The following is a 25699-nucleotide window of genomic DNA, read 5'->3' as shown; positions in this document are numbered from 1 at the left end:
AAACCGTTGTGGCTATATTAACGTAGGAGTAAATGTCAAGACAATAAGTTTTACTAGAACTAAAGACATTTCATAATGATAAAGGTGAATTCATTTAGAAGACCTAACAATTTTAAATTTATAAGTACACAAAAACAAAATGCTCAAGTACATGAAGAACAACTTAAGCACTAAAGGAAGAAATAGACAAAATTTGCTTACAGTTGAATATTTTAAGAACCTTTTCTCAGTAGTTGAAAGGACAAGTAAACAAAAATATTGGTATCATTATAGAAGACTTGAACAATAGTATCACATAAGTTGGTCAGATTGACATTTTTAGAACACAATGCCCAATAGCTATAGGTACACTTTTCTTATAGGTATACATAGTATATTCACCAAGAAAGACAATATGCTGGGGGCATAAAACAAGTCTCAATAAATTTGAAAGGATCAAAGTATTGCAGAATAGTGTTTCCGACCTCAATAATAATGATTAAAAATTAATAACAATAAGATATCAAGTACATCAGAAAAATATTTGTGTAACCAGAACCAAGGTTCAGCTACCTGCCACAACAAAAGCCAAACTTGTGAGACAGGTGCTCATAGGAATAAGTGCTGGTTACTGGAGAAGATGGGGGACTCTTGTCCAAAGCCCATCTTAGAATTTCAGCACTGGGAGGTTTTTTTAGGGAAAGAGAGGGCAAACAGAACAAAGAGATCAGGAGGAGGGGCTGTGGACATGCAGGCAGTGTCCTTGCTGGTCCTGATGTGCATTTTTAATGTCAGCATACTGGAACTGGTCACTGCCAGCTAGGTTCCTGTGTTGGGTGATGTGCATCAACCGAAGTCATGGTCCAGGCCATTTCTTGCACAGGCAGGAACTGGAACTGCTTATGCCTGCAATATGCTTATAAGGAAACTGTCAGTATGTGAGTTCCTTTTTTCAGTTTGTTAATACATGTTATTCTAATTCCATTTCATGGTTAGTCAGAGTAGTATAAAGATTTTATTCTCTCTTACTTTTGGAAATAAAAACACACTTTCAATGGCCCATTGCCACAATGCAAAACTGGATCAGTCTAGCAAACTTTCAGATGCTATTAGGAAACAAGATTGTGGGTATATAGCTACAATGTATATAGTTCAGTGGACTTTTCTTTGGGAGCACAAGGGAATGATTAGTCCTTCTAATTTGATATAGAAATGTTCTTTTATGTTTCATGATCACTGACAGTTAATTTCTACTCCTTGGAGTTTTGATCAATCTGTCATTCATTTCTCTCTGAAATATCTGAAATATCTTTTTGCAATTTTTCCTCAACTCCCCATTTTATTCTTCATCTTCAACAAAATAGTTTATAGCATTACCAGAATAGTACAAGAGTCAGAGGTGGTAAATACATTTAGTTCCCCCAGGAGCCCACAATGCTAAAGTTATCAAACAACAGGAAGTTTATAAAGGAAAGTTAGGTTCCAGAAATAAAAGTCATTAATGTAGTCAATTCATGATTACAGTTGTAATTTAAATAATAGAACACTGGCGTAGTTAAAAAATACATTCTCTAGTATTAATTAAACATCTTTATAATAAGTGAGAAAAACAAATGTAAAGAATGGGATTTTTTGTAAAAACAGAACATAAAAGCCATAATGAATTTTCAATAAGAAAGTGTAGCTGCATGAATGTGCATAAAAATATTTTACTCTGACCTCTCTTAAGACTTGATGGAAATTGGTAAAGTATACAAACATCAAAAGATTTTACATCTGATTGTAACACCTGCATCTATAGAATAATATCTGATCACAAATATTTTCTGTTAAATTATTAGTATTGGGCCTATTTTGCCTATGTAATTAAATGTTCTCCCTTATTTGGAAGATGTTTTAGTTCCTTATACAGGGTATAGCAAAACACAGAAGTTGTAATTGTACATGAAACACAGAGTTTATTCTTGTATTATTATGGATTAATTATTGTATTATTTTCCATACAAACAACTGTAAACCTACTTTTGCCCCACCCTATATAATCAAAATAACCTCGTGTTGTATTTTATAAAAATAATGCATAGATATTATAAAATATATCATATACAGAAATGTCTAAGCTGAACAAGTGTATAAAGGAGAAAATAAAGTTTCTTCTTAAATCACCCTAGAGATCATCACTGTTTAACAGTCACTAAATATCCTTTCTGACTTGTTTACATATGTAAACAAAAATTGAATATATATATATATAAAACATTAAGTGTGCTCATAATTACAGAAATATACATATCATCTTGCAATCTGATTTATTCACTTAACTAATTATGTAATACAGCTATATTTCCTAATGTACCACAGATAATAAAATCCAACAATTAAAATAGCTTTATGTTGGGCATCTTTCTCAGCACTTGACATAAATTTATTTTATCTCTAGAATAACCAGTGTCTAGCTACAATTATTATCCCTATTTACAGCTGAGAAAAATGAAGTGCAAAGAGGTCAAGTAAACTGCCCAAGGTTACATCGCTCAGAAGTGGAATAACAAAGGACTTCATTCTTTTTAACAGTTGCCTGGTAGACCAATGTATAGATGCATCTTGGTTTGTTTAATTAATCCTGTACAGATGAAAATTTAAGCTACTTCTATTATTATAATCAATGTTACAATAAACATTCTTATACCTATATTTTAGCATATTTGCTCAATCATTTCCATAAAATAAGGTCCTAGGATAAAAAAACTAGCTGGAGGTGATGGGAGGAGAGAGAGATGTACATATATATGCATGTACCTATATATAGCATGTATAATGATTTCTTTAAAAAGACATATTTTGATGATAAATTTCATATATATATATATAGATGTTATACGGTGTGTATTTATATTCTTACAAATAGATTTTATACATACATACCTATGTATATCATGGAAGTATTGTGTATGTTTCATGCACATATCACATATACATAGGTTTGTGTATATAGACATAAAATTTTACATCAAAGTATATATTCCTCCATCTACTCTTACCAATAATCTTAGCAAAAAACTTCACCAAATTCTGTGTGTGTGTTTACTATTAATGATGTTGTATATCATTTCATCAAGTTTATTAGCTATTTATTTTTTCTTTCCCAAGAATATTTGATCCTGTGTTTACCTCTGCTCTGGGGGACAAGTCTTTCACATTTGTGGTTGAGGTTGGGTAACTATGCTTCTAAGCTACTCAGTGCTCTCAAAAGGAAAACACATGTTTCCTATAATTCAACTATAGTTAAAATAAAAGTGCCTGTGAGTTGGTCTCTGTGGGAAGAACACCTGCCTGGAATGCAAGGAAAATAGATGCATAAGCCCCCACATGTGATGTGCCTGCCTCTATTTGTAATGCAAAGCTGGTTAATAAGAGCCAGCTGTCTCTTACAGAGCCAGAGAGTTCCTGCTCAGAACGTGTTTACTAAAAGGCCCTCTCAAAATGACAACCAACTGGGCAAGTGTCCTCAAGCTGTTTATAGATGAGAGAAAAGAAGGGAAAATGGGGTTAAAGATAGATTTTACAGAACTCCTGCTGAACAGCTTCAGGAAGCTTTCCAATAAATTTAAGGTGGTACTCAATAAAGGAAAAACTTGATTCTACTTAGAAATTGCTTTCAATGAAAAGGCTAAGCAGTTCTTGCAATGCTTAATATCCTTCATTTTCCCTTTCTCTGGACCACTTCATCGAAATGCAACTTCTAAATGGGTAATGATGCAGATCTCTTTACTTACTCAAAATATGTATCCATTACCCATTTTTCAGATTTATGCAAGAACTTCAAGATTGTTATTTTTGGATCAAAAAATGGATGCCTTGAAATGACTTTTTCAAAATAAAATGTTACTCTTACCCAGTGTGTGTGTGTGTGTGTGTGTGTGTGTGTGTGTGTGTGTGTGTGTGTGTGTTAAAGCCCTTTAGACAAAGAAAAGCATATCTTTTACCTGGATAGATTTAGGAGGCCAGTAAGGAAAATCGTGGATGGAAAAGAAATTAAGCAAGTTGTTTAATGCACGGATTGTAATTTGGAATACTCTGAGAAACAGGGCCTATGAGGAAGAAATCCTTCAGAAGGAATTCATGTGTTAAGCCATTTCAACTCAAGCAGCATTTTACTTATTTGGAAGTCACACATTTTGAACAGTCTAAACTCGTAATTTCCAACCTATGGAAACCTTGGAGAATCCTCTGGATATACTGAATTACTGCAAAAAGCTGAAAGAAGTCCAAATGCAACACAAAATGTAGTATAACGGTGTTGTTGCCTTACATTTAAAGACTTCTTGCAAATCAATAATGAAAAAAATGATGGTCTAAAGGAAAAAGTCAGCAAAAAATACAAGTAGGGACTAGATTATTTTATAAAATACCAGTAACTAGGACATGAGATTTTGAAATGGTTCTACTCTGTAAGAAATGTTGAATAATAGATATAATGTTGAGAGCACCAGCTCATGAGTGAGAATGGTCTGGGTTCTAGCTTTGTGACCTACGGCAAGATAGTTAAGGCACGATGAGTCTCAGTGTCTTCATGTATAAAAGAAAAAAATGTTAGTTCTGTGAGAATTAAAAAAGGGAATGCATTGGTGACTAATAATGAAATAGCTTTATTTATTATTTAGTCAAAGAATTAAGTGATGCTAGTCCATGTTTGTGTGACTTTGAGAAACCAACAACCCACATTATGTGTAGAAATTCAAGCTGAATCATCTTGCCACGCTGGAAGGAAAGTTGGTAGTATAAATCAACAAGGGGAAAATTTGCTATGTGGAATCCATAATTTAAAAAAATAGTAAAATAATCAAAAGTATACATACAAGTTGTTTGCTAAAAGTTTCCTTATACAGTTGACCCTTGAATAGTACCAGTTTGAACTGGGCAGGTCCACTTATATGTGGATTTTTAACATAAATATCTGTACAATTTTCAGTCCATAATGGGGAGTCCATGGATGTGAAGTGCTGACTGCATGCTTTGATAGACACCATTTTATGTGGGGGACTTGAGCATCTGTGGAATTTTGTATCTGTGTGGGGTCCTGAATGCAATTCCCCCAGATATTGAAGGACAACTAAATCTGGAATGAGTCAAAAGATATATTCAGATTTTCGACTGTGCAAAGTTGGACCAGCACTGTTTAAGGGTCAACTGTAGTAGCAAAAAATATATATATATCTAAGTATAAAATTTAGGGGTATAAGACTATAACAGAGCTGTTAAAAAACAATGGTGGATTGATTTAATTATATAAAAAGATTTTCATACTATATTGTTCAATTTAGAAAATATTAAAACAATCCACATAAAATAGCCCCCTTTTCTAATGAGAGAGAGTAGAGTTACCACCTCAAAATATTCCTGTTTGAGATATTATTTTAAGCTGGTTATTTTTAAGAAACAAAAGCTTCAAGAAGAGCCTCACTGCCTATAAGAATTCAGATAGAAAAATCTGCTCAGGCAGGGAGATCGCCTTGGCATAATTTGAACTAAGTGTGGCAGATGAGAAGGGGCCCAGCAAGGTGTGCTTGTTTGACTCCTCTCGGTGTCCCGTTGTTTCTGGGTGGCCAGGCAAGAATTTGTTAACCAAACGTTTGTTCCTTCTTCCCTACCTGTGTTGGGAATAGCCTACCTTCCCTTTAAGTCCAAATCATTACCCACCCGCTTTTGTCCTTAGCTCAAGATGTCATGTAAGCCTCAACTGCCAAATTTGTCCTTCGGTCGCATATTCTTGTGAAACCCCATATATACATATGTAATAAATTTAATTATTTTCTCCTGTTAATCTGTCTCATGACAATTTGATTACTAGGCCAGCCAGAACTTAGAAGGGTAGCAGAAAAATTATGTTTTCTCCTATACACTAAAAACTTTTAAAATACATACTTTTTTTTTTTTAAATCCTCTCTGGAGGATATTTTTTCCACTACTTTTCAGAGAGAGTGGAAGGGAGAGAGAGAGAAACATCAATGTGAGAGAGACACACCAAAGGGCTCCAGCCGGGCGCTGGGGATCGAGCCTGCAACCCAGGCAGGTGCCCTTGACCGGAATAGAACTGGGACCCTTCAGTCCGTGGGCCTATGCTCTGGCCACCGAGCAAAACTGACTAGGGCTACATTTTTTATATTATAGAAGAATATGTATGAAAAATTTTATCAGTTCTTTCTAGGTACTGAAATTTGAGTTGTATTATTTCATTACTTTTTCCAATCGATCAATAATCAATGCACCTTATTTATAGGCTTTTGGAACAATATATAAGAAGTACAGGTGGAAGAGAAGGATTATATAGTTCCTGATGACAATAACAACACACTTTGCCATGCAAAGCAGTACATGTTAATGCCTGTTTCCATGGATCACATAATTCCCTCACAATAGCAGGTAAACTAAACTTTACTGAATTGCTATTTCTGAATAAGTTCTTAAAATCTTGTTTCCCTTTGGAAGGGTGACTTGTTGCAAAGATGGAAGAAAAAAAAAAGAATTCCTCCCATGTTTACCTTTGCCCTGCGAGAAAAAAAATCTGAGCATTTCACAAACTTTAAAAAATTGTCTAAAACACATTGGTCAGGTTGCAAAAAGTGAAATTTATCTCAATAATTTTGCTAAGATTTCCTAACTCATGTTTTACATAAAAAGCATAGAAATCAGTGCTAAGTGTCTCTTCCATTTTTTGATCCAAGAAATGTTTATGGACTAGCTACTGTATGCCAGATACAGATCTGGAATAGAAGCCTAAGTGAAAAGATGGCTAGATACATCACTTGATATTTACAAAAATTAGAAAAAGGGTTACTAATGATTAAAAGAAACTGGTAGTGGAAAAAGAAATGCTAATTGCTTTACTTTCCTCTCCACTCACAACAGGATATAGTGTATCCTGTATGTATATTACAGGAAGCAACTTAAAGAAAAAAAATAGGTTTTCATCCGAGGATCTATATAGCTGTAAGCTCATAAAATGTTTTTTTTCCTCCCCCTTTTCTATGTTCGCTTTTATTTCCAGTTGATACTTGACAACTAAATTTAATTTGAATATGATAAAATAGGTTACAATGATAACATTTTTATCACTTTTCATATACAGAGTAGAGGGAAAGAAGATAGAAATAGTAAGGATGGAACTTATAGTACTTGGTGAATCCTAGATGAAATACTTTATATATAACAAAATTCCTTCTATGGGTATTACCCGTAATTTCAATAATATAAGAAAATACCATCTTATCTAATCGAGACTGGCTGGGCTTGTGATTTCAGGGACATTGGCTTTCCTTAGTGAATTTTGCTTTTATATATATACACAAAATGCAGATTGTGAAGAGAAATTAAACAACCACAGGAAGCTCAATTCAAGTTTGTTGAGTCAATTCATTTAAATTCAACAAATGTTTATTGAATACCCACTGGCTGTCAAATCTTGGTGCTGGAGTAATGAATTCATAACGGTTTGGATGTTTCTCAATTAACAGCATTTGTAATATTTTTATTGTTATATGTGTATTTGCTGGGGATCTGAGATAATTAACATTAAAATCCTATAAATTCCCAGAAGAATTATAAAGAAAGATAAACAAATGATGTTTTGTGTGCTTGAAACTATCATTTCTTTTTTAATAAGTTATCCTGAGAAAGTTGTGCTTTAAAAACAAATATGGAAAGTTCATAGTTGGTAACAAATGGAAATTGAGTTGGCAAATTGTTTTGAGACTTTACAGAAATCCCAACAAATCAACATCTGCTCCTAGAAATTTCCTCAGACATGCCAATACATAAAGATGAAGTTATACATAAAATCATGAGGCTAAATGAGGCTTCAGGGTGAACATTTTTATGTTTTGTCTTCTCAGAAAAATTATATCCAATCCTTCACAGAATATTTGGCTATTATATTCATGCAAACCTCCAAAAGGTGAGTTTTTTTTAAGCTGTAACAGGAGATTTATTTATTCACTGAAGTAATATTTATTGAATTCTATGGCAAGTCACTTAATATCTCTTCATATGGTCAAGACCCATTAAGCTTACAATTTAGCTGCCAATTTCTATTTTTTATCACTGAATTTCCTCTTCACTTCTCACAGAGTATTCTAAAATATTTCACACCTTTGTGTGTCTCTTCAGCAACCTCTTAAATCTTACTCTTAAAAATTTCCCATAGTTCTTTTCATATGAAGAAATTCTAAGCATCTAGAATTTAACCAGTGTATAGGCTCAGTAGATAAGCTCTTATAGTAGAAGCAACACAAAAAACAGGAACCCAAGATTTGTATTTTATACCCAGTTTTGCCACATCAATGGTTTATTTGAATTCTAGTCATTGGTGAAGGAAACTACAGACAAGATGTTTGGATAGTTCAGATCTGGGTCATGAGGTTGGACTTCTCTTAAATTAGGTACCCATGGGTGGTGCAAAGCAAGAAAAGTACAGTTGGACCCTTGAACAACACCTGGGTTAGGGGTGTGACCCCCCCCCCATGCATTTAAAAATCTTGGTATAACTTTTGACTCTCCCAAAACTTTAGCCTATTGTTGACTGGAAGCCTTATTGGTAATATGAACAGTTGATTAACACATATTTTAAGGTATATGTATTATATACTGTAGTCTATAAGCTAGAGAAAGAAAATGTTATTAAGAAAATCAAAAGGAAGGGAAAATACATTAACAGTATTTATTGAAAAAAATGCACACATAAATGGGTCTGTGCAGTTCAAACCCCTGTTGTTCCAGGGTGAACTGTCCTCCCAATAGGGATTGTCAGAGACAGCCATTGACAGCTTTGCCTCTCATTTGCTTCCCACGAAGCAGTGCTGCTTGGAAAACAGGTCTACTCTCAGAGCGAGGCATGTGGCAAATCCAATCCACACCAACAAAAGCTATACATGTTTGTTTTTTACATAGAAGGGCCTATGGTGATAGGGTATCCTCCCGAAAAACCCCAATACTTAAACCCTGATTCCCAACACCGCCTACTCTACACCCCACATTCCAGTAAAAGGACTTTGCCATAAATGGGCCAAGCTTCGCAGCACCTCCAGAAGTGACCATGTGAAGGTACATTTACTCCAGAAGATAGAATTTTGTGCTTTTTAAAAAATATATCTTTATATTGATTTTTTTTTTTTTTTTTTTTTTTTTTTAGAGAGGGATGAAGGGAGAGGGAGCAGGGAGAGGGAGAGAGACAGAGAAACACTGATGGGAGAGAGAAACATTGATCAGTTGTCTCTGGTACACACCCCAACCAGGGATCAAACCCACAACCTAGGCATGTGCTCTAACCAGGAATCAAACCAGTGACCTTTTGGCGCACAGGGCGAAGCTCAACCAGCTAAACCACACCGGCCAGGGCAGGGGTTTGTGCTTTTTTGTGGCAAAATTAAATGTATATGGGGCATCTCTTTGCATACTTTTCAAATAACAATGGGAAAAACTTGTGATAAGCACTAGGTTTATTATGATATGAATGTTTCTGACTCCTTGTCTACCTTACTCCCTCTCTTCCCCCATAGGAAATATATAATTTCTTGGATATTTTGTAAATAAGGAAACGGGATCCTGGGAGAAGGTGGAGGCTAGAGCGGAGGACTTGATTTCGGAGGCCAAATCAATCAATGCACTGAGGAGCTGGAGGGAGAGGGAGAAGTTGAGAAAAATAAAACTTGGGATGGAAAGAATGATTAGTGTGAGGTGTGGAAGATGCCAAATCAGTTCTGATGAATAGATGGGTTACCTGAGATGTGTCGCCACGGGCCCTTCAGGAGACATTAGTGAAGACTGAAGCTTTTACTTCATCGGCTGTTGTCCAGGGCTTCTCTAAATGTGACTGTGCAGACCCGGGACCCCAGTGCCCCAGGGTTTATGGGTGTAAACTAATATTCAGCTTATCTGTACTTCTCCCTCTTTAGACTTTAAACTTCTTAAGAGCAGATCTGTTTTATTTATCTTTGCTATCTGGCCATCAGTAAGTGTGTGATTACTTCAGCATTTACCTAGGATTCTACATCGGTTTTTCCAAATGCTAAACTTTAATATTTTAATAACCACTTTCTCTTGAAAGCATTACTATGTCTGTGTTACATTACATATATATGTCAATGTATAGATATAGATATAGACACAGACATAGACACAGTCAACATATAAATTTAAAGGTACAATCAGGATATTAGACCTTATTCTTAAGAAATAGTACAAAGATGATGATTTTCTGCCTGGTAAGATTTGTTTTCTACCTCTGAAATTATATTATTTGACAACCATTGTATAAACAAAGGTATAATACACAGACCCTGATATTAAGGATCAAAATATTTTAAAATACCTTTTAAGTTTTATTATGTTCTAAGTCTAAAATAACACCTAAGAAAATAAATTTTAATTCAGAAAATAAATTTATGTGCAAAGAAAAGTTAAAACAGGGAATCATTTGAGGATCTGAAATGGATTAATTCAATTTACATTATTTCTAATGGGAAAAAAATGATTCAGTTTTCTAACAAATCTCTTCTCAAACAGCCTTTCTGGAACAAATTAAGTTCGAGAACCAAGGTTCCACTGTAAGAGTCAATAGAGGGACTAAAAAGGAAACATCCTTATCTGAAGAATGTAGCTGACTTATTTCTCCCATCAAACAGGTTATTAGGTGATGCAAATAAATCAGGATTAGCCAATTTTTGTTGTTTCATTTTTCTCTACCAACCAGCCTTATTAAAACTGGCTCATATCTTCAGAGACTGAACTCCTTTGGATTGGAAGTCTTGCCACAATCAAATTGCTCTCATAGCTTATGCTCCCAGCTGATGCACAAATTAGAAAAGGGTCCTCAACCATATCTGAACATAGGGGTGCATTTTTCAATATCTTTGAATTTACATAATGCAGAGTTAAGTTGCTAAAGAAGATAAACAATCATTGGAACCATTTACACTTGCAGTCACTTTGAGCTGAAAAGGCTTTTGGAAAAGATATAGTATATTCATGTTGAGGGATTTAACTTTTTCAGTAATCGGCTAAAGATGGAAACAAATTATTAGAAAGTTAGATAATAGAAGTTACACATAATGTTATATTTTAACAAGATCAATTGATAGGATTTTTTTTACCATGTTTTATAAAAATCATCTGTTAGATGCAGTAAGCGTAAGCAAACATACATATGACTATTTCTATCTCTGAGGCCCCAGTGAAAATTCAGAAGTGCCATATTCAGAATATAATTCACAGATAATTATGTTCCATATTTGTAAGGAATCTAGTACATAAATCCTTGAATGGAGCAGCTTAACCAACTTTGAAAGAACGAACAGCTGAATAGAATTGTAATGATATAATGTAGAAGCATAAAAATGGAAAGAGTGTAGTCACCTTGTAAATTTTCTCCATTTCATACTTATGCTTTCTCCTATATTTATTATATCATATATCAAATGATTCTGCTTCCTTGGAAACCCATTTTTATAAGAATAGCCCCAGTGATACAGCCATGGTAACCTGGAATAGGAACTTAAGGACACACGACCTGTACACTCCAGATGGCCTTGTATGATTTCCTCAATTATTTTGAAATGCAAAGCTCTATGGCCATCAGTCAAATCGTGACATTTAAATGTTCACTAACCTAAGATTTTCTTAGGTGAAGAAGGCATCTGGATAAATGTGCACATTTGGAAAGCAATGGAGTCTTAGCTTCCACCATGCAGCCTGTGAAATAGCTGGTAAGAGTCATGAATAATCTGGTGAGTTCCCACACAAAAGCAAATTATATTGTAGCTTGAACCAATCCCTCATCTTGAGTGTCAAATTTAAGTGGTTACTATAACCACTGGTCTTAGAAACAGCCTGATAACTATTGATAAGACTGGATTATTTAAATCGCCTCTGAATTGCCTCATTCAATTACTTCACCATGATCAGCAAAAGGCTCACTGCATTTTGAAAGGTGGTATCTAAAGCAATTGTTCACAATGAGGTGTATGAAGCATTTAGTATTACTTTGCTTAAAAGACACTTATTTCATAAGTTTCTGACATATCATTTTACAGATATTCTTCTGTCTGTTGCTAATAACTACTAAAAGTGTACTTGGAGTAACCATTACAGAATATTCCTATTTATCTCTCTGTCACATATTTTTAGTTCCTTAATCTCATTCAAGTATATTCTTTTATTAGAGAAATAAAAATTATTATTAGCTTATTTCACAGAGAAAGTATTTCCTTCTTTATCTATAAAAATAATTCAGATGTGTAAATTTTACAATTTACAGAGCAGTTGAATCTACAAAGCAGCCGTATGCCAAGGAATTCTTAAAGCCAAAGTATGTCTTTTCATAACATCAGTTTTACCCAGAAGTAAACATAAAACAAAATTTTATTAAAACTAATGCACTATATTAAAAAGTAGATTTAAAAAGTTATATTGATTTAAAAAAACAACAACTAGAAAATCAAAGAAATTTTGTTTGTGCGTGGCTGGTTTAGACTTAGCCCCACAGTCCCAGAGTTACATATCCATACCCCTGTGATGACAAGACATAGGCAGAAACTGTGACACACACTGAATACATTATTTACATATTTTTAATTATTCTGAGAATTGTGTGTGGTAGGTGGGGCAGAAGAGGAAGGTGACGCTAAAAAGAATTCCATTATTGGCCAAAACAATTAATTACTAGGTTTGAGACCCAGTCACAGGTCTTTGAACTACAAGTCTGAATCTCTTTCCTGAAGTTCATGCTCATTTTAATAATACTGATTAGGACAAAGAATTATAAAGAAAAAAGTAGTAAAATCATAGACAAGAATAGACCTAAACAATCAAATCAAGAATTAACTTTATTTTGCAATTCTAATATATAGTTTTTCTGATTTACAAAATTATATTCAATAAATTTCTCAGTACAGCACTTTTAATTTGGCTGAATTGTCAAAATGCTTCCATATGAATTACCTAAGATGAGTCCCTATCTATCTGCCTATCTACCTACCTAGTTATTTCTGTCTACACTGAGTACAAAACAATAAAAAGCTAAAGGATATTTTCCCCAACCACAATAACGACTACAATAAAATAGTTCTCTGCAAGGCAGCCATGCCCTGGTGTGATCACTACTGAACGCTGCAATATGAACTAAATGCAGTATACAAGCCGAAGGATCTCAGCAGCATATGCAGCTGTTAATTGACAAAAATAAATCCAACTGGTACATGAACTCATACCATAAACCATGTTTTATACTCCAACAATTTATGGGAAATGGAATGGGGCCCACATGGCTTAACAAAACAATGGTTGTTAGAAAAATTGTTCCATCCACTGCCACTTGATCCATATATTTAAATACTTCCATGGTTTCATACTTCATGAAGACAAAGCCTTAAAGGGGGAATCAATGAAAAAAAACAAACAAAAGCATTGTTGAGGAGTTTAATTATTTTGTATGTCTACTAAATACATACTTAAGTAAATAAGTCCATCTAGTCCAATTCAATTCTAGAGAAGGAATTATTGAAAATGTGAACTTTACATTTGGTATTTCTTGGATGGAAATTTGTGAAGTTCAAATTTCTAAAAACTGTTATTATGGATTAATAAAGAATGACTTAAAGTGAAATATGTAACCAGTAGTGTTTTACATAGCATATATTGCATCTATTTGACAAACTGGTTTATGCTATAGATACCTTGTAAAACAGATGTTATTTTTGTCAAGATACCAACTTTGATTCTTGTCTGAGGATCAGGAGGATACTTTTAAAAATAAAAATACATGAAATAGACAGTTTGTACTGTCTCACTTTTTTAATATGCTACATGTATTCTGTAATCCATTTCTTACATAAAAACTATTAGATAAGTAATCACATCTGCATTTTCTATAAGAGTAAGTCAATATTTACAGCAGTTAAATAACTAGCCCTAAATTTCAGATTAGAACTGGTATTTGATTTCAGGTCTATATAATATTCCGAAGCCAGTGATTTTCACCAATGTATACTATTGTTGCCTCTAAATGAGCATAGGTATTAAAAAATTTTAAACTGCTCTGGCCATTGTGGCTCAGTTGGTTAAGTGTCATCCTGTGTACTGAAAGGTTGCCAGCTCAGTTCCCGGTAAGCGCACGTGCCCAGGTTGTGTGTTTGGTCCTGGGCCAGGATACATTTGGAAGATAGCCAATCAATGTTTCTCTCTCACATCAATGTCTCTCTCTCTCTCTGTTTCTCTGTCTCTGTCTCTCTCTCTCTCTTCTTCTCCCTTCCTCTCTCTCTAAAAAATTAATAAAAACATATCTTTGAAAAATCCAACCTAAGTCTGGTTATCTTTTCATTTGCTAAGCATAGAAAAACAACACAAAATCATGTAATCTTTAACTGGTGTGACAGACAGACCCTAAGGTGACCCCAATGACCCTTGTCTTCTGTCATTCATGTCTTGCATAATACCCTCCCCTTGAGTGCGGGTAGGACCTATGGCTTGATGCTAATAGAGTATGAAAAAGTGATACAAAGCCCCTCCAGTGATTGCATCACATTATATAAGTTTTGCAAGCCAACCTACTTTACAGCTTTTCCTTTCTGACTTGATGAATTAAGCAACTGTGTTGAGAAAGTCCAAGTGACAAAGAACCACTGGTGGTCACAGGAACTGAGGGCAGCCTCAGATGAAAGCTGACAGCCAGTAAAAAGTTGGGGCCTTCAGTCATACAGCCACTAGGAAATTAATTTTACAACAACTTGGATGAGTTGAAAGGCAGATACATCTCCAGCTGAGCCAGATGAAAATGCAATTCTGCCAACATTTTGATTGCCACCCTAGTTCATCTTGGGCAGAGAACCCAGTCCTGTGCCAGGACTCCAACTTACAGAGACTATGAGGTAGTAAATTACCAAAAACCAATAAGGTTATGGTAACTTTTTTGTGGAGAAATAGAAAACAAATGCTCTGGATGAGATGCAGGATTGGCAGGATTATTTCAGGAAAAAAAAATCACATCTCTATTTTAATTCACTTTTATCTGAACCATACCTTGTGTGCATTCTCCATTCTTAAGCTCCCTACTCCAGGCTTCTGGAGTTATCTCAATGGTCTTTACCTTGTGGCTTGGAGCAAATTTCCAAATAAATAGTGCTCTGACTGCCATCATGGAAAGTGGGTAGAAGTTTTACTTCCTCTCAAGTTAAAGCATTTTTATTCCACAAGTAAGAATCATCTCCTGAGTCATTATTATTCAACATCAAATATGCAATATTTGAATAGAGATTTTGCTAACACACCAGGAAAAAAGTAACAATATTCTTTTATTTTTCTTGTTGTCTCTTGATTTTCCTGGATGACCTTTATAAAAAGTCAAGACATACCCAGGGAAAAATAACTGAATTTCAGAAAATTTGGAGTTATACTATTTAATTTCAAAGACTATTAAATGTCATGAAACTATCTGAAGGGAAAGTAAAATGTTTGGAAATAATAGCCTTTATGTTGCTGTTAAATTCTGACTATCTTTGGAAGAAATTTAGACTTATTTACAAACATTTCAGTGTTTCCTGGCTATTAAAACCATTTATATAGTTTTTGTCACTACCATAAAAATTATCACAAATTTAGCAGTTTAAACAACACACGTTTATTATCTCACAGTTCTATAGGCCAGAAATTCAGTAAACTTGGCTTGTTTCTTTACTCTGGGTTCCACAAGGCCAAAACCAAGGTGTCATCAGGGCCCTGTTTTTCCTGGAGGTTCTCGGGAAGAATCCATTTAGAATCTATCCACGGGCAGGATTCAGTGCCACTGGGTTGTGCTACTGAGGTCCCTGTTCCCTTGCTGGCTGCTGGGTGAGGTTCTCAGCTTCTGGAGGAGGCTGCATTCCTTGGCTCATAGCCCCCTCCCCAGCTTCAGAGCCTGCAATAGAGGCTCAAGCTCTTCTCACCTTTCAAATTTTCTGCCTCATCTATCGGTTGCCTTTCTCTTCTGCTGCTTCCTTCTGACTTCAGCCAGAGAAATTTCTGGCTTTTTAAGGGCTCGTGTGATTGGACTGAGCCCACCTGGGTAGCCCATACTAATCTCTCTCTATCCCAAATACTGTAATCTTACTCATGTCTGTAAAGTCCCTTTTGCTGTGTTCCCATAACATATTCACAGGTTCTGGGAACCAGGGAGTGGGCATTTTTAGAGTGGGGGCATTACTCTGTCTGCCTCACTACTCCTCAGATAAATTAAATTATAATTTAATAATAGACAGTGGTATAGAGCCACAAGCATCTTTAAATTGAGGGAAATAGTGTCTCAGAAGAGTTTTTGGTTGTGTAATTTTTGTACCCCTCATTTAGAATCAATCCGATCAGCTGGAGTGGGGCAGGCAATCTCAATTACACATAACAAAAGCTCAAACCAGAAAGCGCATAACTTCTTCTATCACTTTCTTCCCTGTACAGAGAGGCCCATTTGCAAAGCTCTCTGTAGTTACCAAACTTCTTAAACTTTCAAATTAATGTTTTAAGCATCTAGTTGTCTAACAATATGTTCTATTTTTTCACATTTTTACTGAGAGTTTGCTTCACTCTTTTTTAAAAATTGTGATAAAATTTACATGACGTAAAGTTTAAAATTTCAACCATTTTGAAGGGTATAATTCAGTGGGACAAGTCCATACACAAGCTGTGTAATCATCACTTTAATTTCCAGAAACCTTCATCATTTCAAATAGAAATTCTGCACCCATTAAGCAATAACTTCCCATTGCCCCCTCCTCCCAGTTCCTGGAAACCTTTATTCTACTTTCTGTCCCTAAGAATTTGCCTGTCCTAGATATATATAAGTAGAATCATATGATAGCTTTCCTTTCGTTTCTGGTTTATTTCAGTTAACATAATGTTTTCGAGGTCCATCCATGTTGCAGCATGTATCAGAACTTCATTTCTTTTGATTGCTGAATAACATTTCATTGTATGTATACAGCACATTTTATTTATCCAGTCATTTGTTGATAAACATCTGGGTTGCTTTCAATTTTTGGCTTTTGTGAAAAAAGCCAAAATGCTATAGATATGCTTATACAAATATCTCTTTGAGACCCTGATTTCAATTCTTTCTAGAATATAATGAAGACTTATAAGACCTTTAAATCATAACTCGTGGCCCACCCAACATTTGGATTTTTGCAGTTTGAGCTCTGAAGCTGCTTGCAAGGCATAACTTTGCCTTTTTAGGCTCCAAAACCCCTACAGTGCAACAGCACCCCGTGCTGATTGTACTATTTCATAAACCATACCCCTTGAATCACTGATAAACAATTATCATGTCTGTAAAGTCTGTAAATTATAGTACAATGAAGTACTATAATTGTGTGGTAAAACACACACACACACACACACACACACACACACACACACACCTTTTTCTACAGGCCTGGGCTAAAAACCAAGATGTTGATAAATGCTTAGTCATATATTACCCAGTGTTCTGATCTCACAACCCACTCGCTTAACCACTGAGTCAGCTGACTGTTGAAAGTCCAGTTGTCCCCACCAATCAGAAAATGAATGATGTAAGTTCACAGTCATGTTTCCCCTAGCAAACCATCTCCTTGATAATCAGATTTTTACAACTCTGCCTTTAAAAACCTTGCCCTCTTCCTTCCATTTTGGAAGGTATTCTTGGTTCATACTGAGGGCCACGTTTCCTCACAAGTCATTATCTAAATAAACTCTCTTTTAATTTCTCAAAAGTTTCCTCTGGAATTTTATTTACAATACCCAGAGTGGAATTGCATGTGATAATCCTATTTTTAATATTTTGAGGACCTGCCACGCTGTTTTCCATAGCAGATGCACCATTCTACATTCCCACCAACAGTGTATAAAACTTCAGTTTCTCCACATCTTCAGCAATGCTTGTTATTTTCTGGAGATTTTTTGTTATTTTGTGTATGTGTTTAATTTTTTTATTTATTAAAAATTTTTAATTACAGCTTACATTCTGTACTATTTTATATTAGTTTCCACTGTACAGTATAGTGGTTAGACAGTCCTGTACTTTACAAAGTGTTCCCCCTGATATTTCCAGCACCCAACAGCACCGTGCATAGTTATGACAATATTAATGACTATATGTCCTGTGCTGTACTTCACATTCCCATGACTATTCTGTAGCTACCAATCTGTACTTGTCAATTCCTTCACCTTTTTCTCCCAGTCCCCTAAGCCCCCTCCCCTCTGCAACCACCAGTCTGCTCTCTGTATCTATAAGTCTGTTTCTGTTTTGTTTGTTTGTTTATATTGTTCTTTAGATTCCACATATAAGTGAAATCCAACATGATGTTTCTACTTCAGTGATCTCGCTCAGAGATAGTATATATACTATGCATTGGTAAATGATATTATGGAATCTATAAAGTCAGTATGGCTGCAGACTTATTTTATTTTTAATTAATTTATTTTTATTTAATTTATTAATTTATTTTTATTGAATTTATTTTTATTGACTTTTATTGGACACTACAGCATGACATTGGTTAATAAAATTATATAGGCTTCAAGTGTACAATTCTATAATACATCATCTATATATTAAATTGTGTGTTTATCATCCAAAGTCTAGTCTCCTCCTATCACCATTTGTGTGTGTCTTAATAGTAGCTATCCTACTATGTAAGAGGTGGTATCTCATCCTGGTTTTAATTTGCATTTCGCAAATTATTAGTGATGTTGAGTATCTTTTCATGTGTTTATTGGTCATTTGTATATCTTCTTTGAAGAAATGTCTATTCATATCTTTTGCCCATTTTATTATTGGCTTGTTTGTAGTTTTGTTAAGTTATAGGATTTTATTTTCAATATTAAACACATATTAAATATATGATTTGCAAAAATTTTCTTCCATTCTGTGGGATGTCTTTTCACTATCTTGAGAGCGGCATCTGATGCACAAGTTTTTAATTGTGATGAAATCCAATTTATCTATTTTTGCTTTGATTATCTGTGCTTTTGGTGTCATATTTGAAAAATCATTACCAAAGTTAAGGTCATGAAGAGTTTCTTCTATGTTTTCTATAAGAGTTTCATAATATTAGCTCTTAAATTTAAGGTGTGTTTTTTTAAAGGTAAAATACTTTAAAGCATTTAATATCTAAGCAAATCAATGTGTTAATGACAATAGTCACAAAAGGTGCTTAATATAGAAATCCACACTTATGTCTTTTAAGAAAAAGTGTGTATTTTACCTCAAAACATAAATTATCAACCTACTAAAAGAACCTGCAGTGGTTGTAATCATGGTGAATTTTTTAACAACTTCAGATTAAATTTAAGTTGTTGATCTATTTTGAGTTTTCAGTGACTCTTAAGCATACAGTTTATGCTTCCTTTTTTCAAGATTTTAATTCAGATAGCAAAAAGTGTCCCCCCTTTTTTTTAATCGCTCAGCAGCAAAAAACCATCCATTATTTTGTTTTAAATGGAAATTTAGGAAATGATCATTTTTTGATTGCTTGGTATTGTGTTTTATTTATTTTAATAAATGTAATAGAGAATGAAGATATGGATACTTTATAAACTGGCTACTGACTTTTTTTTCATATAGTTAAAAATGCACACACAGAAATCCAAGGAGCTAAATTTTCTTCTGCTCTGTAAGAAAGTTGTTGAATTTGTATATTTACTATTGCATATAATAAAGGATTTGTTTGGCCTTTGTCCCCGGTTCTCAGGAAATAACCTTCTAACCCTTAGAATTTCCCAAGTGTTAGGAGTATCTTTACTATTCAGGGTGGGCCTCTGAATGACATTTGATAGTTTATGTTAATTATGACACAAAATGGGGGCTGACCGTGCCAGAAAGACCAGTCATGTGATAGGAGGGTTTGAACTTTGAGCGCTAGTCTTACCTCTAAGGGTAGGGGGATGGAGCTGGAGTTCAACCACATAACTGTTTCAATCGGTTGTGTCCATATAATGAAGACTCAATTAAGACTTTGGACACTATAGCTTGGTGAACTATCCTGGTTAGCAAAACTCTGAGAGTTGTCACCCTTTGATTCTGAGAAGGTAACACATTCCTTGAAACTTTGCATTTGGCACTTTCCCAAATTTTGCCCTATGTATCTCTCCTTTTGGCTGAATCTAGTTTGTATCCTGTTGCTATAATAAAAACTAATTGTAAGTATGGTGCTTTAAGTAAGTCCTTTGTGCCTTTCCTATAAATTATTGAATCTGAGGGGAGTCATGGAAAGCCTTGAGTTTCTAGCTAGCTCATCAGAATTGAGGATTGCTCTGGGGACCCCCAAACTTGCAGCTGGTTCCTGAAGTGAGGATCGCCTTGTGGAGGACTGTACACTTAGTCTCGAACTTTGCCAACTTCCAGTACCTAGGATCCTACCACAGGAAGGTCACATAAGAAAAATATTGAAAATGCCAACTGGATTTGAGAATTAGAAGGTTATGGGCAACCTTCTATAGCACAGGGTCAGTTACATGCTGAGGATTATTAAAGCTTCACCTCCATGACCTAAAGAAGGAGGGAGTAGAGATAACACAGGTGAGCTGCTGAAAAGGCACCCATGCGAGGCTTGAACGTGTGTGTGTGCGGAACACAAAGGCCCACTGGTAAATCTAAAGGGCAGATTAATGGACATAAAGGACAGTTAATGGGAGAGAGAGGAAATGGAGTCAAGGGTTCCAGTGGAGGGATAACCCTTACAATGAATATAAACACATGATGTGCTGAATATGAGAAAAAAAGACTACACTGGGCTTGAGGGACCCAAGAGAGCTTCTTGCTGTACAGGATCTTGAAGGTAGAAGAAAGTGAATGTGGAAAGGCTGTGCACATCCCAGGCAGGGAAACGACGTGACCAGAGCCACACAAACCGCTCACCAATTTTAAGAGAAGCTTCGTGATGTGGAGATCTAGAGGTACAAACTGAAATTGAGAAATGATTTCATTTTTTCTAGAGTTTCTCTTCTAAATTAAACTATAAAAGTTTGGCAGCCTGTGGGATGGGTGAGGGCATATCACCATGTTTACTACTGAATAAAAGACAGCATTGAAAAGAGAGCGCACGCCACAAAATACATCACTTATGCTCACCACAGAGAACTAGGGTACACAGGGATTTTTCCTTTCCTTTTATTTGCACTTGCACAATAAATTTGTTTATGTTTATTATTATAAAAGTGCACAAGTATGGAGTAAAAGCTAATTTTAATAAAGATAATATAAAGAAGCAAAATAAAATCACCCGTACTACTTTCATCCGAGATAATAGTCATTATAGATAGTAACTATATATATATATGTGTGTGTGTGTGTGTGTAGGTAAATATCCTTCTAGTCTATTTACTTTTTACACAGTTGAGATGTTACAATAGAGACAAAGAAGTCTACTTTAATTGCATAAACTTATAAGCAGTTTCCCATGTCTTCAAAAAAGTCTCATAAAATATTTTGAAGGGTTGAAAATATATTTAGCCATCTGCCTATTATTAAATATTAAGTTTGTGGTCATTTTCACAAATCCAAATAATACTATGTGCATAAATCACTGTGTACACTGCAGATTATTACCTTATAATAAATATATAGGTATTATTACAAAAACAATGAGTGGAACTGAAATACCTTATTTTGGCAACCAACTTCTTTATCAAGCTCACAAAATATTTGTTTCATATAATTTAATGAATGCCCAAGAATGAAACCCATACACTCACACACAAAGGGAAGGCTAGTTTTCTCCTCTTGGCGTCTCTTTGATATCATAAGGTTAGAAATGAGCTTGTGGGAAGTAATTTTGTAGAAAGCACTTGGTTTGCACAGCTGAGCTTAAGGGAAAGAAATAAAATGCTCATGCCAGATACCTGGAACAGCGGTGCACATCCACTGCAGTGCATGTAACTAAAATAACATATGATTTATAATGGCATTTAGAACAAGAGGCACATTCTATCAAGGGGCATCCATGGAAGAATGCTTGCCAGGAATCTGAGTCTGCCTGTATCTCCAAGCCCATAGCTGAAACTAATAGAGAGCTTCCTTTTATTGAATAGCTTAATGTAAGGCTCATGACAAAATGTAGTATGCCCTCCTAGATAGATACATAGGTAGATAGATAATTTTATATATCAACTTGAATAGACTGGGGTGCCCAGTTGTTTGGCAATATCAGTATATATATTGCTGTTTAGGTATTTTTTATATGTGATTAACATTTAAATCAGTAGACTTTGAGTAAAACAGATTACTGTGCATAATGTGGGTGGGCCTCATATAGGCAGTTGAAGGTTTTAAGAGAAAAGACTGAGGTCCCTGAAAAGGAAGGCATTCTGCCTCCAGGCTCAAAACTGCAACATCAACTCTTGCTCCAGCCAGCTGTCCTGCCTTACAAATTTCAGACTTGCCAGCCCCAGAGCCATGGGAGCTAATTCCTTAAAAATCTCTCTCAGCAGGATAGCAGATAAATAGGGATATATCTATATATATTTATTACATTGGCCTCTCTTTTTCTCTGGAGAACCCTGACTAATATTAGTAGGTAGAAAGGTGAATGGATATGATGGGGAAGTAGGGAGGTGCACAGGTATATAAAGAGGTGCTGCTCCCAGGTGATTTGAGAGTGTGTGGGAAAATAGTCAAAAATCTGGGGTTTGATTCCTAGCTCTACCATTTACAAGTTGTGCAGCCACAGAAAAGTCTTTTAACCTCTCTGAGTTACAGTTTTTTCATATGTGAAATAAAAACAATGAAATAAATAGTATCTTTTTTGCCCATCCTGCTAGACTGTTATAAAAAGTAATGATAAAAATAACATGGCTGCTGATATTTATTGAGTGCTAACTCTGAGTCACACAGTGTTGATTACTTCTCACACATTATCTTGTTTAATCTTCAACAAAAACTTTCAAGGTAGATAAATTATTATCTTAATTTCATAGACAAAAATCTCAGAGAAAACGTGATTATCTTACCTAAAGTAACACCTTTGCAATTCTCACTCATTTCCATTCTCTAAGAGTACTAATCACAATCTAAATGACTTGTTTATTATTTTAACTAGGTAGAGAGTAGACTCTCCTTAATACTTGAAAATAAATGCATAGGTGAATGAATGAATGAATGAATGAATGAATGAATGAATGAATAAAACTTGTTTTGGGGAGATTCAACATATGTAACCATTAGAAGTAAAAGCTCAAGAGATAAACATCACTACAGCTTACAATGCTACACAGGCGATAGGGCCTGAAAGGCTCTTTTCCACCCTTTCTGAAAAGGCCTAAAGCACAAAGCCACTTCCCTAGTTCCCGCCTCCACTGTCCTGTGGAACCAGAGGGCTGGGAAGCCAGGCTAAGACGGGAGATGTACTCCACAAGGGTGCTTTCTTGCTGTGTAGTACTTACTCAGGAAAAGACATCTAGTGCATAATGTGGACTTGCCCTCCTCCAACATAATTTCCCTTGTAAGGCACCCCAATCCTTCAATAATACAGTCCTTTTGGCCCTGCTATTTTGGTGTTAGGGTCTTGTTTTATTTGAAGGACCTGGATGACAAAGAGGGGGACCTCCCCCTCTCCACTAACTCATAGAGACAGCAGACTGTAACTTAGAGTGATGAGTTGGAGAAGGTGGTCAGCATTGTCATGAGTGGAGGCCCCCGAGATGCTATGCACATGTACAAGTCAAAAGCAACCAAGAACCAGCACCTACATTTCCCCACTACAGCCCAGGGTGAACCAGTCTAAAACACAAAACAAAACAGGGGCTTGAGGAGTCTGGTAAGAGGTATTTAAACTGCAGTTTTATTGATGGGGGAACTGTGAACAGATGGGTAATCAATTGCCCAGGTTTACACGTTAGTGGCAGAAAAAGATCTAGAACTCTAGTAATTTTTTTCCATTTATGGTCTTCACTTTTCTTAACTGATAATGAACATCACAAAGTTTATTCTCAATAAATACATTTGAATAATAAAGAGAATAATTACTTCAGAATATAACAGATGAATACCTGCATTTGGCAAGGCATTTTCTTCCCAGAGGCCTAATTAGGTTATAATTTCACGATTCCTCACGTGGCTCTCTAATGGTGCCTCTACTATATTTTCATGCTTCATTTCTTACCCCACCCGAAATGGTGTTGCACATGGTCCAGCAGCTGTTATAATCAGGCATCAACTTTTCCTCTTATTTATAATTTTGTACAAATTCTGATAGAGTCCCTCTTATCTTTAAATGCAAAGTCCAAGTAAAAATATTACTTTCCCATTTTGCACAATTAATGCTTCCAGATGCAGGTTGTGAAGGGCACTTTCCACTTAGTGTCTTATGGCTTAAATTTTTAGATCTAATCCAGCAAACTAGCCTTCCCTGGTAGACTGGTGGTTCTCTTTATTGGAAAATCCTGCCTTGAAGTTGTGCAAATGATTACAGGAATGGTTTGAACCTCAGACTGAATGAGACAAACCGAGCTCGAATGGATGTGACACATGCTCACCCATGAGTGTTGGAGGGCAGCTTGCGAGCAGCTGGTCTCACAGGGCTTGGTTATTTATACTTTTATGACAACTCATAATTTCATAAGCTCTTCCTCCCTAAAGACATTCACACCCAGAATCCCAGAATCCTTCCTTTCTCTATTATTTTGTATTACTTTTGCATTATTTCTTTTGTCTTTTTTTTTTTTTTTTTTTTTACCCCTGGGGCCTTTTGTCCTAAGCTCATTCTTTTCATCATTTTATTGGACAAAGTATTACCAGACAGCAAAGTTTGTTTTAATGCATAGCTGACTTGGCATACTGTATTTTATCAGAGTGTAACAAATTTGGAAGTTGCTACAAAATATGCATGGCTTCCCATAGGCCTAAATCATGTATTTCTTTTTATAACACAAGGTGATTCACTAAAATAAAATTTTTTTGTGCATAGCAGTGAGAACAGTAGCCATCTAGTTAAATCTCTCCTAAAGTGAGAGATAGATGAAAACATCTAGGTGGGCTTCAGGTAATATCTAGTCCACTGTTTCTCTAATTCTCACTTATCTTACTCTAAACAAAGAGGGAAGAGGGAGTACTTATTTGTGAACATTTAAAGAAAGCTGTAAAAATGGCCACCAGTGACCAGGTGAAATGGGTTTTGTAGAATGAAGTAGGATGTATAGAAACAGTAAGTGTGTGCTGTTCCAACATTCCCTTCACGTATGTTAATACATAGACTGAAACAAGAAAAAAATTATGTATATGCCCTGCTCTACACCAAGAGAAAAATGGTTATAAATAAAGATTACTCCTGGGAGAATGCGCATATGAAAACAGAACATAACCACATCAACGTTTTCAGGAAACCCTGTTATTTCTTCCTTAAGATAAATGCTGACTGTGACTGGTTCTTACCCATTTCACTGCCCCCAAACCTCTGTGAACTCACACCTCACATCAATGGCCTAATTTCCTTGTTTCCACCCCTTACCCTTTGTTTTATCAAATCATCACTTACAGTGATCCTTTTAATATGTAATTTAAATCAAATCAATCTTCAGCTTGAATTTGGCCATCTCTGCCATTCAAGGCCTAAAAAGTTTTACTGGATATTAAAACCAGTGCTCTGATTACTTATCTATTGTTATTTAACAAATCATCCCCAAAATTAGTGGATGGAAATCAGTGATCACTTTATTATTCCCCCTCATG

The 25699-nt window shown here is 35.3% G+C and overlaps 1 protein-coding gene across 1 annotated transcript in view; it reads right to left on the bottom strand.

Moving 5' to 3' along the window:
• Positions 1-13024: 13024 nt before the first annotated feature.
• LOC148094435 (uncharacterized) overlaps positions 13025-25699 on the bottom strand; it is a 249630-nt gene continuing 236955 nt past the window's right edge. Inside the window, exon 4 of the mRNA XM_087816146.1 lies at positions 13025-13398. Within this exon, the coding sequence (XP_087672272.1) occupies positions 13181-13398 (218 nt within the window). The 3' untranslated portion in view covers positions 13025-13180. The remainder of the gene's footprint in view (positions 13399-25699) is intronic.

Source organism: Miniopterus natalensis, chromosome 1 (genome assembly GCF_054644295.1).
Source record: "Miniopterus natalensis isolate mMinNat1 chromosome 1, mMinNat1.hap1, whole genome shotgun sequence".
Taxonomy (NCBI): domain Eukaryota; kingdom Metazoa; phylum Chordata; class Mammalia; order Chiroptera; family Miniopteridae; genus Miniopterus; species Miniopterus natalensis.
The sequence above is the reverse complement of the archived record's forward strand: the minus strand, read 5'-3'. Positions and strand labels throughout refer to the sequence as shown.